The sequence below is a fragment of the Athene cunicularia genome, assembly GCF_003259725.1.
Source record: "Athene cunicularia isolate RWA chromosome Z unlocalized genomic scaffold, athCun1 chrZ_part1, whole genome shotgun sequence".
Lineage (NCBI taxonomy): Eukaryota > Metazoa > Chordata > Aves > Strigiformes > Strigidae > Athene > Athene cunicularia.
In genome coordinates this window covers 26,338,916-26,351,598 of record NW_020799142.1, presented here as the reverse complement: position 1 = coordinate 26,351,598, position 12,683 = coordinate 26,338,916, and the positions used below count along the sequence as shown (strand labels likewise).

Genomic DNA, 12,683 nt, shown 5'->3' with positions numbered 1-12,683 from the left:
GGGGGGGGGGGGGGGGGGGGGGGGGGGGGGGGGGGGGGGGGGGGGGGGGGGGGGGGGGGGGGGGGGGGGGGGGGGGGGGGGGCACCTTCCCTGCCAGGGGCAAAGTGTGATGCTGCAGGGCCATCACTGTGCGTTTTGCATGGGGTCTTGAGTCCCAGAGCCCTACTCTTCCCTGCAAGCAGCCAGCAGGGCTTTCAGGCTGAGTGATTGCTTGGGATGGGTTTATTTTTTTAATATCCCTGGTGAGCAGCTCAAGCTGGACTTGCTGCCCTGCAAGGCATCTGGATTGGGATATCCTTTTTCCTGCAGATCTCTCTTTTCCTCTGGGGAGTATTGAGGAACCCGATGGATGTGGCAGAGTGTTCAGGCGGAGGCAGCTCCACTGGAGCCTGCATGCAGCCACAGCCTGAAGTTTTCTGAGTGCTTTTCTTCTCCTTGTTCATCCCTTTTCCTCCTCCACGCCCTCACCTTATCCCCACTACCTTTCCCCCTTTCTTGTGCTCTAGCTTTCCCTCTCCCTAAGGTCCACTCTGTGCTTTTCATCCCTCTGTCTTTCACTCCATCACTCCTCCACACTTCCACGCCCTCCCCTCCCTACTCCCACTATTTTTGCCCTCCTCCTCCCCTATACCCTTTCTCTTCTCCATGCTCCCCTCGGCCCCTCTCTGCAGCAGGGTACCGTTTTGCTCTGCAAACATCAGCTGCCTTGTTTTTCTTGCGCTGCAGCAAATGTTTCTGCAGTGCTGTGGAGATCGCTGGAGCCGCCAAACAAAAGGACCTTTTCATACTAGCAGCGGGATGGAGAGCGACTGCACTGCTGGCTTGAGAGGTCAGCACTCAGGTGGCTCCCCTGCCTACATCCAGCCACCTTGCTGGCCTGAGCACTGTCCCCCCATCCGTGGCCAGAGAGCGCAGGGGGAAGCCCGTGGTCTCAAAGTTGTTCTGGGTTTATTTGAAAACACCGGGCTTGTTTTCATTTGTTCCCCCCCTCCTGCCTCTCCTGCTGCAAAACCAGTGTAATTGGAGCAGGAAATTAAACATTTGAAGCGTTAACGTGATAATCTGCTGGTTTAGGCTTTGCAGGGGGGCAGGGATCTGGGAGCTGAGTGCACTGCTGCTGCCGAGTGTGCTGGGAGGGAGAGGGGACGCGGCACTGGCGGGATCTCTCCAGCACATCCTACCCTCTTGCCCCAGCTGGGGAAATTGCAGGGAGGGCTCTCCTGCAGCTCACTCTCCCTCAGGTGGTCTTTAGGCTCTTGGTTAGGATGGTTGTGTTTTCCCTTTGGTCCTGATAGCCGTGCCTTGGTGCCCATGCTGGTTGAACTAGGACCAGTGCTGGTGTATGGCTGCACCCATCACCTGTGTTGAGTTTCTGAGTGCTTTGCTGATGCTTGTGGTGGACAGACCATCAAGGGACCTGAGCATGTCCCACATCCCCAAGGCCACGGTTTGGGAGCATTGAGACTGGGGAAGAGAAAACCCAAAAAAGTTGTAAGCTTTCAGAGACGCAAAAAGTTCCCTAGGAAACCAGCCCTCGTGTCCCTGGGGCAGTAAACCCTGGGTGTAAAATGCAGCAAGGGAAGTTCAGGGTGGGTGCTGGGAGAGCTGATACTCATGGGAAGGATGGTTGGATGTCCAAACTGATTGTCAGGCAATTAGACTGGGATCTCCATTTCTAGAGGCACTGAAGAGCCAAGCAGACCCCCATCAGGATGACTGGACCAGGATGGTCCCAGTTGTGGTGGAGGCTGCATTGCTCTGGGTGGTTTGGGCACGGGGCAGATGGTGGAGAAGGGGTGTCCCAGTGCCTTCCCTGAGCTCCTCAGTGGTCTATAAAGATGGCTGGCACGAACATATTATGTTTTTTTAATTCCTTTTTTATGTCAGGCTTGGATTGTCTAATAGACGCTTGCATTGTAATTTTTTACTTTAATAGGAATCATTTGTAGAGAGATCTGCTGAGCTCAGCATCCCAGCTAGAGCTTTTGCATTATCGAGAGTTGCTGTCTTTGCAGATGGATGAGTTTCAAGGATTTCTAAATACACAGGCCTATCTGTCTAAACAAAAGTTCAAATGCTGTGCAGTTCACTGATTCGGAGCAAATGTCAAAAGAGGCAGGACTGGGCTGTCGCTGCTAAACAAACCTCTGTCCCATTTTCTTGTGCACATTCCACAAAATCCTGCACGAATTTGGTGTGATCAGTCTTTTCTGTTTATGGGGTGAAAAACCAGCGTGAAGTGGAGCTGTGGGGTTTTTTTGCTCTGCTTGGGGTTATGAGGGAGTTGGAGGGATGAACAGTGCCATAATTCCTGTAAATCCCTTTCCTTTCCAAAAAGGCTTTCAGGGAGGACAATCATGACCTTTCCTGAGGAGCATCAGTCTCAGTTGGCCTGAGGTGCTGGCAGAGTGGATGCTTTTCTCAAGGATCTTCGATGAAGGTGAAAGTTGTCTGACATGCCCCCTTTTCCTAGAGCAGGACTAGACATTCTCTCCATCACCATTGTGCGTGTTTGTCTCACTTTTTTAAAATAGTACCCCAAGCAGGAGCTCTGGAGCCACTGGCTTCAGAGGTGGGGTAAGCTCCTGGTGTGTCTCATGGGTTTTAATGTGCTGCACCCTCCCTGAAAAGAAAATGTAGTTGTTTGCAGACAGGGATGTCACCAGGAGATGCCTTGGAGTAGTGTTTTAATTCCTGGCCTGACACAATGCCTTTCTGCCTTTGCTGCAGCTCTGAAGGCAGAGAAAGGGGACTGTGCTTTTCCTAGTGATGCCTGTGACAAAAATGCCCCCAGTGATATCTGAATCACTGCTGAATGGTGAGGTATCTTGACAGGGGCTCCTATGCACAGCTCTCCATGTCAGCATGGACATATCTGAAGCCTCCAAGACTAGATACCTTCTCCAGATACTTTTTGGTGCTGTTGGGCACAGCTGGGTGAATCCTCCACCACTTCTCTGACTGGTCCAGGTCGCCAATGAGTCGGTGGAGGAGAGGTTCCTCTCTGGGTATCAACCCCTCAAGGGAAGGCTTTGTGGGATGGAGATAGCAGCCTGGCGTGGGAGACGGGAGACCTTTTTCCCTGACACCTGCATATGGTGCGACTTCGGCACGGCCTCTCGCATCCGGTGTTTTTTGTGTGTTTTCCGAGGCGTTTTTGTGTTCACTCCTTGGCCGGTGCTGGGAGGACTGGATTGGAAAGGAAAGGGATTTTCATACTTCATCTTTTTCTCGACGGGGCCTGAAACGTGAGCGCCTCCAAGGCGTTGCCGAATGAGGTGGTAATGTGTTCATCAGCTGGGAAATCACTGGACCTCAGAAAAATGGGGAGGGAGAGATGGAGAGAAGTGTGAGGATTTGTGTCCGCCGGTCTGCCCCTGGGCAACCGTGGTTTTAGGATGCAGCTTGTGGATACAGGGAGAACAGTGTTGAGGAGCATCCCGATGGTGGTGGGGAAGGTGGGGGCTCTGACTCAGTTTCCCCACCCTGAGCAGAAGCTGCCCTGGAGAGCTATATGGGCATTGTGTTCATAATTATGAACTGGAAGCAGTGCTCCTCACCAAAGATTGAATGAGAACCCAAGTCAATAAATACCTAAAATACTGCTAAGAGGTGCAGGGGAGAGCCTACCTGCTGCAGGACATGAGGTGACCCTTGGCTCTGCCTAGCCAGGAGCAACCTCCTGCAGGGAACAGGTCATGTTTTCCTGGCTGGATGCAGGTTTTGTCCATTAGACCTCATGAAGAATGTGGTAGCTTTTCCCTTGACCTTGGTGCTCTTTCCCCAGCATGGCTCTTCCTTCACCCACCACCCTCCAGTGCCATCATACACCTATGAGTCGTCTTAGAAATCAATGCATTTAATTTGTGCTCTTAACTCTCCCTGGTTTGGGGTCTGCGGGGTACTTGGAGGCGGCACAACCCAGGATCTGGCTGTGCACCAGGTACTAAGACATGAGCATAAATAAAGAAGCTTCAAGTCTCCTTTTCAGTTTTGTGGACTCTTCTTCTGTCCTTGCCATATTTGAGGAGCATTTGCTGGCTGTCTTTCATTTCTCCCTGTTCCTCCTTCCTCTTCCTGTTTATCCACCTCCTTTGTAAATTGAAGTCTCAGATTCTGCTCTTTCTCCACATATCATCGCTTTTATTGCCCATCTCTGAACAAAACCCCTTTTTCTCCCTGTCTGTTTTTATGCAGGATATCCAGGATTGATCAGAGCATTCCAGGTCAGGGCATACTGTTGATTTACACTGTCACGTATTTTATAATCCCAGATCTTTATAAATCACCTAACATGTTGTTTGCCATTTTAGCTGTGGCCGCAGAGTGAAGGCTGACATCACTTTGCTGGCTGATTTCAGCTAATTTAGACTGCAGAAATGTGTGTGATTAGTTCAAAATCTCCCTTGCAGCGTGCAGTGCCTTGCATTTATCACCACGCCGAGCTTCCTTGCTGCCTGGCTCTGTTGTTTGCTTTGATGGTCTCCCCCATCCATCATATTCTTGATTAGCCTAAATAATATTGTCATCTGTCAGTTTTTTCTCCTTGTTGCTCAGCCCTCTTCAAAGCATTAATAAACAGATTATAGCGTGCTAAGCCTCATCCAAAACACCGAGGCACAGAGAGCTGGCAATACCGTGCTCAGTCCGAGCTGCTTTGGCTGCTTAATAAATTCAGGGTCTGAGATATGAAGACATGAATAGCAAAAGGAGACAGAGAAAATACCATTGGTTTTATGACAAATAAAAGCATTTCTATTTTGTGACATGCCTATGATTCTGCCCCATTCACTTTATGAATGGTTAATACCGGTCTGTGTAACCAAATATGCTCTTAGTGTTAATACTTTGAAACACAACCATTGTGCATTTAAATGGCAAGGGCCTTTTTAGGGAAATACTTAGGACTTTGGTTTCATGGGAATAGCATAGTTTAATATGAAAAAACTGTGGAGTATTATTGATGTGTGATATGGTAAAATTATGTATGTGGACATATGCTTGCAGTTAGATCAATAGATGTTATTAATGTGTAAAGATATCATTTTTATGTTTCTTTTTTCCAAAGGGTTTTGTGGTTAGCTTATATTTTGAGCTTATTGATGAAAGAATAGTATTTATTTTGAAAAGTCAATGATTCAAATCAGGGCAATTTTTTTAATGGGCTGTAACTTTTAAGCAGCATAATAAATTTTCTTTGTCATTTACAGAAGTATTTCCCTTTGTGTTCAAGATGAATGTGGCAGTCTTCAGGTCAATGGCTCTGGTTTTCCCTAAGGTAAATTCTGGAGGTGCTGAGCAGGCCTCTTCATGGTGGAAGCAGCTTGCAACTAAAATGCCTTTAAAATTTACATTATTTGGGAAAGGAAGCAATGGAAGGAGTGATCACAGCCGTGTTCACAATTTTCCTACGCATTGCCCAAATTGAAATAAAAATATTTCTTAAAGAGCATAGGAAATGTGGCAGAAATAACAGCTGTGGTCTGGTTTGTAGCCTCCCCTCTTCTTGCAAGCAGCTGCTGCTCTGGTGGATGCATCAGTGTCAGCAGACCTGTGCTTCTTGAAGGTCCCTTCCCTTCTGCAGTCAGGGTAGTTTTTTTGCTCATACAATATGCCCTGGCAAGCCCTGGCAGTGACTTCTGCTGGATTTTGCTTCGTGAAAGCACCATGGGAGTTGTGCCTTGTGCTTGCTTTAATCAACCAGTTGGTGTTTGCATTGGGCAGCCTGCAATTGCTGTGCTGGGTGGAGGAGCAGCCAGTTGCTTCCTCTTTTCTGCTCCGGCTTTTTTTGTTTGTTTTACTTATAACTTCACTATGGAGAGGTTGAGAAGTGTACTGCAGCTTGCCTTCTCCTGACAAACCCTGCATAACCTGCTTTGAAATGCTGGCTGGGAAATGGGAGGAGAAGACCCACCTTTGGGGGGGTACCTATGGGTGCCGTGCCCCTTCCACCTGCTCCGGCTTTCCTCTTGGCTCTGGCAAGCCATACTGTTTGTAACCCTGGGCAAGAGCTGCTCGGAGATGGGAGAGGTGCTTGGTTGGTTTTGTGTCTTTGCACTGGTGGGACCAAATTTCTGTTCTAGCTAAATTCATCCCTGCTCTCCAGACTCCCATCTCACTGTGGAGCATCAGGAATATTTGTTCCTCCACAACCTCCATTTTCCCTTTTAGAGGATGGTGGTAGCTTCTTCTGCTCTTATTTTGCTCAGTAAATAGGATGAAAACAGATGATGTCATTGGTGTCTATACAGGCAGATTTGGCCTCCATTTTCTGTTTACTAGGACTGCATTAGTTATGAATAATGGCGCGTCAAACTACTCGCTCCAAGCAATTTATTCATGGGATTTGGCCCTGCTTGCTGTCTGAGAGTTGCCTGCCAACAGGATCTGATTTTTAAAATACACTTACAAACATGCAGCCGTTTGCCCAGTCTGTTTGCAAACATATCCGGGCCTCTGGGTGCTGAGCCAGTGTTGGGGTGGCACAGCCAGGCTCCAAAAATCACCTCCTGGGGTTTTGGTCCACAGACGGGCAGCAGTGATGTCCTCTGAAGCAATTAAAAGAGATGGAAGACAAGAAGTCATAGGAGGTTTTAAGTAGTCTTCCTTCTCTTTTTGCCCTGGGGGACATCATTATGTGAAGCTGGAGGCACACACGCAATCCCAGACCTTTGAGATAGGAATCCCTCCCTGACCCAGGAGAGACAGCAACAATTTCTAGCTCGTTTCTTGCCGTCTGGCAAATCTTACATCTAATTTTTTGCTCTGTCACATCCCTGCAGAATAACCATTGATTTATATAGCAGCCAAGTCCAAAACAAATACTTCTGCTGGATACCTGTATTTTCTCCAAAAAAGGGTCCTGCTCCCCAAACTTGGATAAAAAGGCCAAAACCAAAAAGAAGCCCCCACCTGCCGTGATGTTGGTGGAGAAGGGAGCACAGCAGCCCATGTGTGATGGGAGGCAACCATGGGTCATCTCTGCTTGCCTGCTGCCAGTATGATGTGCACTGTGCTCTGCTGTTTTCCAGGGTATTGCTCGTTTGATTGATTGTTTAATTTGCGCGCTTGTGCGATAGCGACTGTCATGCAATGGCTCTTTTGTCGTGCTGGACTGAAGGATTTTATTCTTGGGAGACAGTTCAGGCTCCAAAATGCTTCTCGAGAATGCCTGGGCTGATGTTCCCATGGGCCATATTTGGAAATCCCAACTGTTTCTGCTTGGCCAAAAGCACCATTTGATTTTAAGGGACATTTTGTTTGTATTACTGTGTGAGTTTCTGGCCCCTGATGCTCTTGAAGAAAAAAAAAAAAAAAGAAAAAGATTCTCAGCTCACAAGACATTTGTGCTAATTAAACAGCGGGGGATTTGCTTTTCTTCAACATGGGGTTTTTTTTAGGCTTCTGTCAGGCTTTTTGCACACAGATTTCCACAAACGTCGTTAACATGGGTGGTAGATGTCACACAATGTTGGGCAGATTTTTCCCCACGAGTTGGTGGGATGCAGACTGAAGATGAGGGATGTATTCCCACCACCCAGTTCCATTGACTGAAGTTCCAGATTCCTGCTATTGCCTGTCCAGAAAGGAGGCTTCTCAATTTATTAGGGGGTGATTTATGTCAGGAGCCTGTTCTAGGTCCCTTGTGCTGCTGCTTCTCTTACTGGCTGTAAAGGGACTTCGGGAGAACCACCGCATCCCAGCCAAGACAGCAAGAAGGATGCGTGCCCTCCCCTCCCCCTAGGTGGAAGTTTTTTTTTTTTTTTTTTTTTTTTCCTTTTCTAGCCTTTTGGGCAGGGAGAAGCAAGGCTGAACTTTCTTTCCCCTTCATGCCCATGGTGCAGTCAGAGTGTTTGCCCTCCCCACCTGGGAAGGCTGTAAATCTAAAGCCCAGTCTCATTTCCCTCCTGCCTGAAGTTTGAGTGATTTCTCCACAAAAGCTTTAAGTTCTGAATCCAGCTGGCAAACTCGGGAATCCCCCTTCATCCCAGACAAGTGAAGTAGGCCCTGGAGAGCCACTGACGGACTGGTCTTTGGCTGTTAACCTCTGCTTAAAGCCTGCTGCCAGGGGAGCAGCCTGGGTGCCATGGCAGGCGCCCTGCTCAAGTTTACCAGCACTGGGGGCTCATCCTGCCCTCCCCGGGCTCCCCTCCCACCAAAACCCAGTGGTTTTGTTGAAGGGCAGCTCCAACTTCCAAGACCAACTGTAACACACCCAAGTGTGGGCTGAGAAGTCGGGTGGAGCCCAGCCATGCCCTCCTACCCCTGTGCTTCTGTTCTCTCTTAATCTTCCCTGGTTTCATTTTTGGCTGTAGGGAAATGTAAGAAGGGTTTTGCAGGGAGAAGGGTTACAATCCAGGACCCTCTGGATTCTAATAGATGCCCTGGTGTTGCTTGAGGTGTTTTGCTCCTCCTCTAGTTTGGAGCAAAGGACTAAATCTCGCAATCCATGGCACGGTGAGCGCCCACTGCTTGCTTTGGCAAAGTCTCTGGTTTTGACCACAAATTCCCCTCTTTCATCCAAGAGATTTGGCCTGAAACACCTTCCTTCCAGGGATTCTGCAGAATTTTTTTTCTCCCCCTTCTGTGCAAAATCATGCAGTCAACAAAATCTTTTCCAGCGCTAATCCTCGGCTATGCAAGAGGACTCCTCCGGCCCCACGGTAGTAGGAGAGAGACAGATGTTCAGCAGATAATTAGTGCAGTTGTGCAGCGCCTTCCTGCTCAAAGCATGGATGCCAGAGCCCCTGAGTAAGTCACTGCGTGTCTGCCTGCATCGCTTTGTGCTGTGAGACCTTTTTGGAAAACTAGAGCTGACGGGACTTGCTGCTTTAGGAGACACTGTGCTCTGCAGAAAAGTCCTCTCTCTCTCCCATTCCCAGAGCCATTTCTGCTCCATTATCCATTTAAGCACCGTTGAGCCTCTCTGAAACCTTTATTCTATGGGTTACCACACAGAAAGGGCTTTTTTTTTTTTTTTTCTCCTTCTGGAAGTTTGGGGTTTTTTTCCCCTTCTGGAGGTTTTTTGAAGTTAATGGTTAAGTTCTGGGACAGAACCAGCTCTTTCCAGATGAGGATAGCTGCACTGAATGCCAAGGGAAGTGACGATTTCAGCACAGGCAGGAAAACACTAAATGTTGCTAGAGGTCATTTCCTAATGATGTTTTCGAGCGATTTTCAGAAGCAGCCAGAAATGGTACAGGCCGATTTCAGTTGGAAACCAGGGGAAGAGGAGTCCTGGCTCCTGTTCAACATGAGACGTGACGTTGGATTGCAAATCCTTTGCAGAAACTGGGTCCTGTGGTGAGCAGGTGGCTCCCTTTCGCATTTTTCCATGGTGGTCCTGAGGTCCATCATCAGCTTAATTGTTTCCCAGTAATTGGATAGTGTGGGTGTTATGGCATCTTTTAAAAACCCAGGTCATTTTCAGGGCACTGGGGTGCAGCTGAGGGGTATGATGCCAGCCTGTGCTCCCAGTGGGACTCCTTGGCTTGGCCCTACACCAACATCTAAGAATATGGATAAGGAGAAGCTGGCAGCCACGGTAGTCAGGGCTGCCCATTCTGTTAGAAGCATTGGACCCTCCTGCAAAGACACTGAGAGGTTTTTAAGGCTCATTTCCCCCTGTCTAGGAGGGAGTAGACATGGGGAATGCTAATTTCCCAGGGCAGCAGTATCACCTGCTGTGGATGGACACCCGTATCCCACCTGGGGTCAAGAGGACCTGCCCAAATTACCCCTGTGGCATTCCCAATCTGCCTCTCCTTCCTGGACCCCATTTGGTTTCATACTGGGATGGTTTGCAGAGCTCCTGCTCCCCAGTTTTGGTCCCCCAGTACCTGCTCCCCAGGGCTTACCTGTGGTGGCTTATTGGGACTGGTAGCTCATTGCACTCATGTGAAAGCAGCCTGTCATGGGGCGAACTACAACAAGGAACACTTCTTTAACACAGTCACCAGCAAATTTAGTGTCATCTTTTGAAACTTGTTTATTCAGGCTCAGAAGTGTTTCTTGCTTGCTGTGTGCGTGTGGGATGGGGATGACCTGAGAGGCAGCCAGCCATACTCGGCCCCAGCAGTTGGAGGAGTTTACAGGTCAGCAAGAGGGATAGCAACAGGAGAGCCCGAAAGTGGAGCCAAATCACTTATCCTTCCTCTGTCCTCCTTTGGGCAGCCATGTAGCTTGTTCAGTATTCACTCTGCAGCACAAAATGACTGTACACAGCACCTAGTGCTGTGAGATTAGTCTTTTGGGGTTTTTCTTTGTTTAAAAGAAATCCTTTCAACAGAAAAAGGGTAACTTTTGATGCATATCATTCTTCCCCTCTTGCATATGTTCATTTTTGATTCAAACACACTGTCGAAACCTTCCTTCCCTTGCAGAGCAAAATCCCCTGGAAAAGAGCAGAGCCTGCTTGTGTGCATTTATTTTTACCAGATCTTGAAATAATTTGTGACTTAAAAGGAGAAGGGGGGGGAAGCCTGTTCCTGATTGAGGCTGCTGAGCATTACTGTGATAGAACCAAAAATAATAAGGTAACGAGCAGCTCTAACCTTACCTTAATTAACACATCGTTAAGATCAAGTGCACAGAGAGGTAGCAGCTCTGTGCCGCTGTGCCTGGCGTGCTGCTCTTACGGCTGAACTGGGAGGCTTGGCGACCCAAGAAATGCAATGCAATTTATTTCTTATTTAAGTGTTTGTTCTCTAGCCCCGGTGAATAACCTAAGTAATTTCTCCAGGGGAGACCTGCGACACACTCATAACAGTTTTCAGGTACGAGTGGGAAGAAATGAGCAATGTGAGAAAGGGCAGCTTGTGATGGGGGGAAGGCTTGCTTAGAAGGATGCCTGGTGCGAGCAGGTCCAGATCTGGATCCTCATCTGCTGAGAGAAGTCAGGAAAATGGGAGATGACTGGAAGCTTTTAGTGCCAGAGCTATTTGTTGACGTCCGAGGCAAATCGCTTTCTGATCTCATCTCCCCTTGCGCTGAGCTTGGAACCAGAAGGAGAGGTAAATGGGTCAAGATTCCCAAGGGGGAGATGAGAAGGGCCAAAAAGCAGGCGTCCGCTGGGGGAAAACAGTCGATTTGGCAGGTCTGGAGTTCATTGAGAAGTTATTGCTTTGGAAGGCACAGGAATATCTGTTGGGAGTCATAGAAGAGTTATTGGTGTTGGAAGTTATGATGTAGAATTATGGTGGAGGATATAGAGACCCTTATAGAAGCTCAGCAAACCTGTGAATCCATCTATCTAAGCACCCTCAATTCCCACTGAAATCCTCTTGGAACAATAATAATCATTTAACAAAGGAAATGGTTTTTGACCCAGACAACTAAATGCATTTCCGCTTAGTGCTTCCCAGCCCTCGCCTGATGCTCAGCCGTGTGTTGAGGTTGCCTATTATTTTCCCAGACATCAAAGGCTTTGAAGGAAAAAAATGCAACTTGGGAAAAATTGATTGTTTGCCATGAAAATCTCCCTTGAAAAGAACAGTCTGCAGAACAATTAGCCAGAGGCATGCAAGCAGGTTGCAAAGCAAAAATACAATGTTGGGGCATGGGCGAGGATTCCCCTGGGAGAGGTGGTGCAGCCCTGCTGGTGCAGGAGTAGTTAAGGAGGGTGAAGGCATTGCAGAGACCTTAAATGTTTCCTTTCATCAGGTTTTGTTACAGTCGGTATCAGAGGGAGATCCTCTCCCACGCGAGTGCTGGGAGGAGGGAGTGGGTGAAACCCGAAGCTTTGCTCTACCTCTGGCACACCAAGCCCTGTCTAATATAAAAGCCCAAAGAGCACCCTGCGCTGGATGGAGGTACTGATCCGGTGTTGCCTTCTCTCCTTCAGCTGGGGAGATGGGGCTCTCAAACACTGCCTTTCCTATAACTGAAGGTGATGGTACTCATGCATCACTCCCGCTAGTGATTTCTAGCCCGGACACCTACATGGACCAGCTATCCTGCTATGAAGCCCTGGTTGGGTGATGAATATTTAAAGCTAATGATAATTTTGTGGTATTACAGCTGACTTTCAGCCTGCAAGCCACAACACCTCTTCCTTAATGATGGAAAGGGATGGAGAAATAAATCCAACCTCATATGGTTGTGTCTGCAGAAGACATCATGAGCGGCTGGAAAGGACCCAAGCCCCCCTGCAATGCCAATGCCATGGGGTCACATGCAAGCACCAAGTTCATTTTGCCATTGGTAGCTCATTCCTTTATTTTTTGTGTATTTTGGACCCAAAAGAATGATTGTTCTGAGAAGGGATCAATAGCTCAGCGGAGCATCCAAGTTATTAACTCACAAACAAACAGTGTCGGGGCTGATGGGAGGAGGAAGAATGTCAGTTTTCTGTGCAAATGTTATTGCAACGAGCCTTCAAAGAATGTTTTATTTAGCAAATCAGGGCTATCAGAGACAGCTGTTCCCTTACTGGGAGAAGGGGAGAGTCGGGGAATCAAACTGTATATCTGGTAAAGTGTCTCGGGGGTAGACCTTCAGGTTGAGGGTCAGTCTGAAGATCTACCCCCCTGAGACAGGGGGGGGGTCAGTCTGAAGGGACCAGATTGGGAGGGTTGTCATATGTGGCAAGGATTCCTCTCTTTCCCTATGCATCTGCCCATCTAGCTTTGCTCCCACCAGTGGAAAAAACTCTCTGCTGATTCCCCTCTCCCCTCCCCTCCCCT

The 12,683-nt window shown here is 48.4% G+C and overlaps 1 protein-coding gene across 9 annotated transcripts in view; it reads left to right on the top strand.

Moving 5' to 3' along the window:
- Positions 1–12,683, top strand: part of CNTFR (ciliary neurotrophic factor receptor) — a 197,828-nt gene that overhangs the window by 72,909 nt on the left and 112,236 nt on the right. Inside the window, exons 1-2 of one of the 9 annotated variants that reach the window (XM_026865931.1) lie at positions 4,202–4,226; positions 5,211–5,278. The exons of the other annotated variants lie outside the window; for them this stretch is intronic. Of the exons in view, the coding sequence (XP_026721732.1) occupies positions 5,234–5,278 (45 nt within the window). The 5' untranslated portion in view covers positions 4,202–4,226; positions 5,211–5,233. Of the gene's footprint in view, positions 1–4,201; positions 4,227–5,210; positions 5,279–12,683 lie in introns of those variants that run through there. 9 annotated transcript variants of the gene reach the window in all.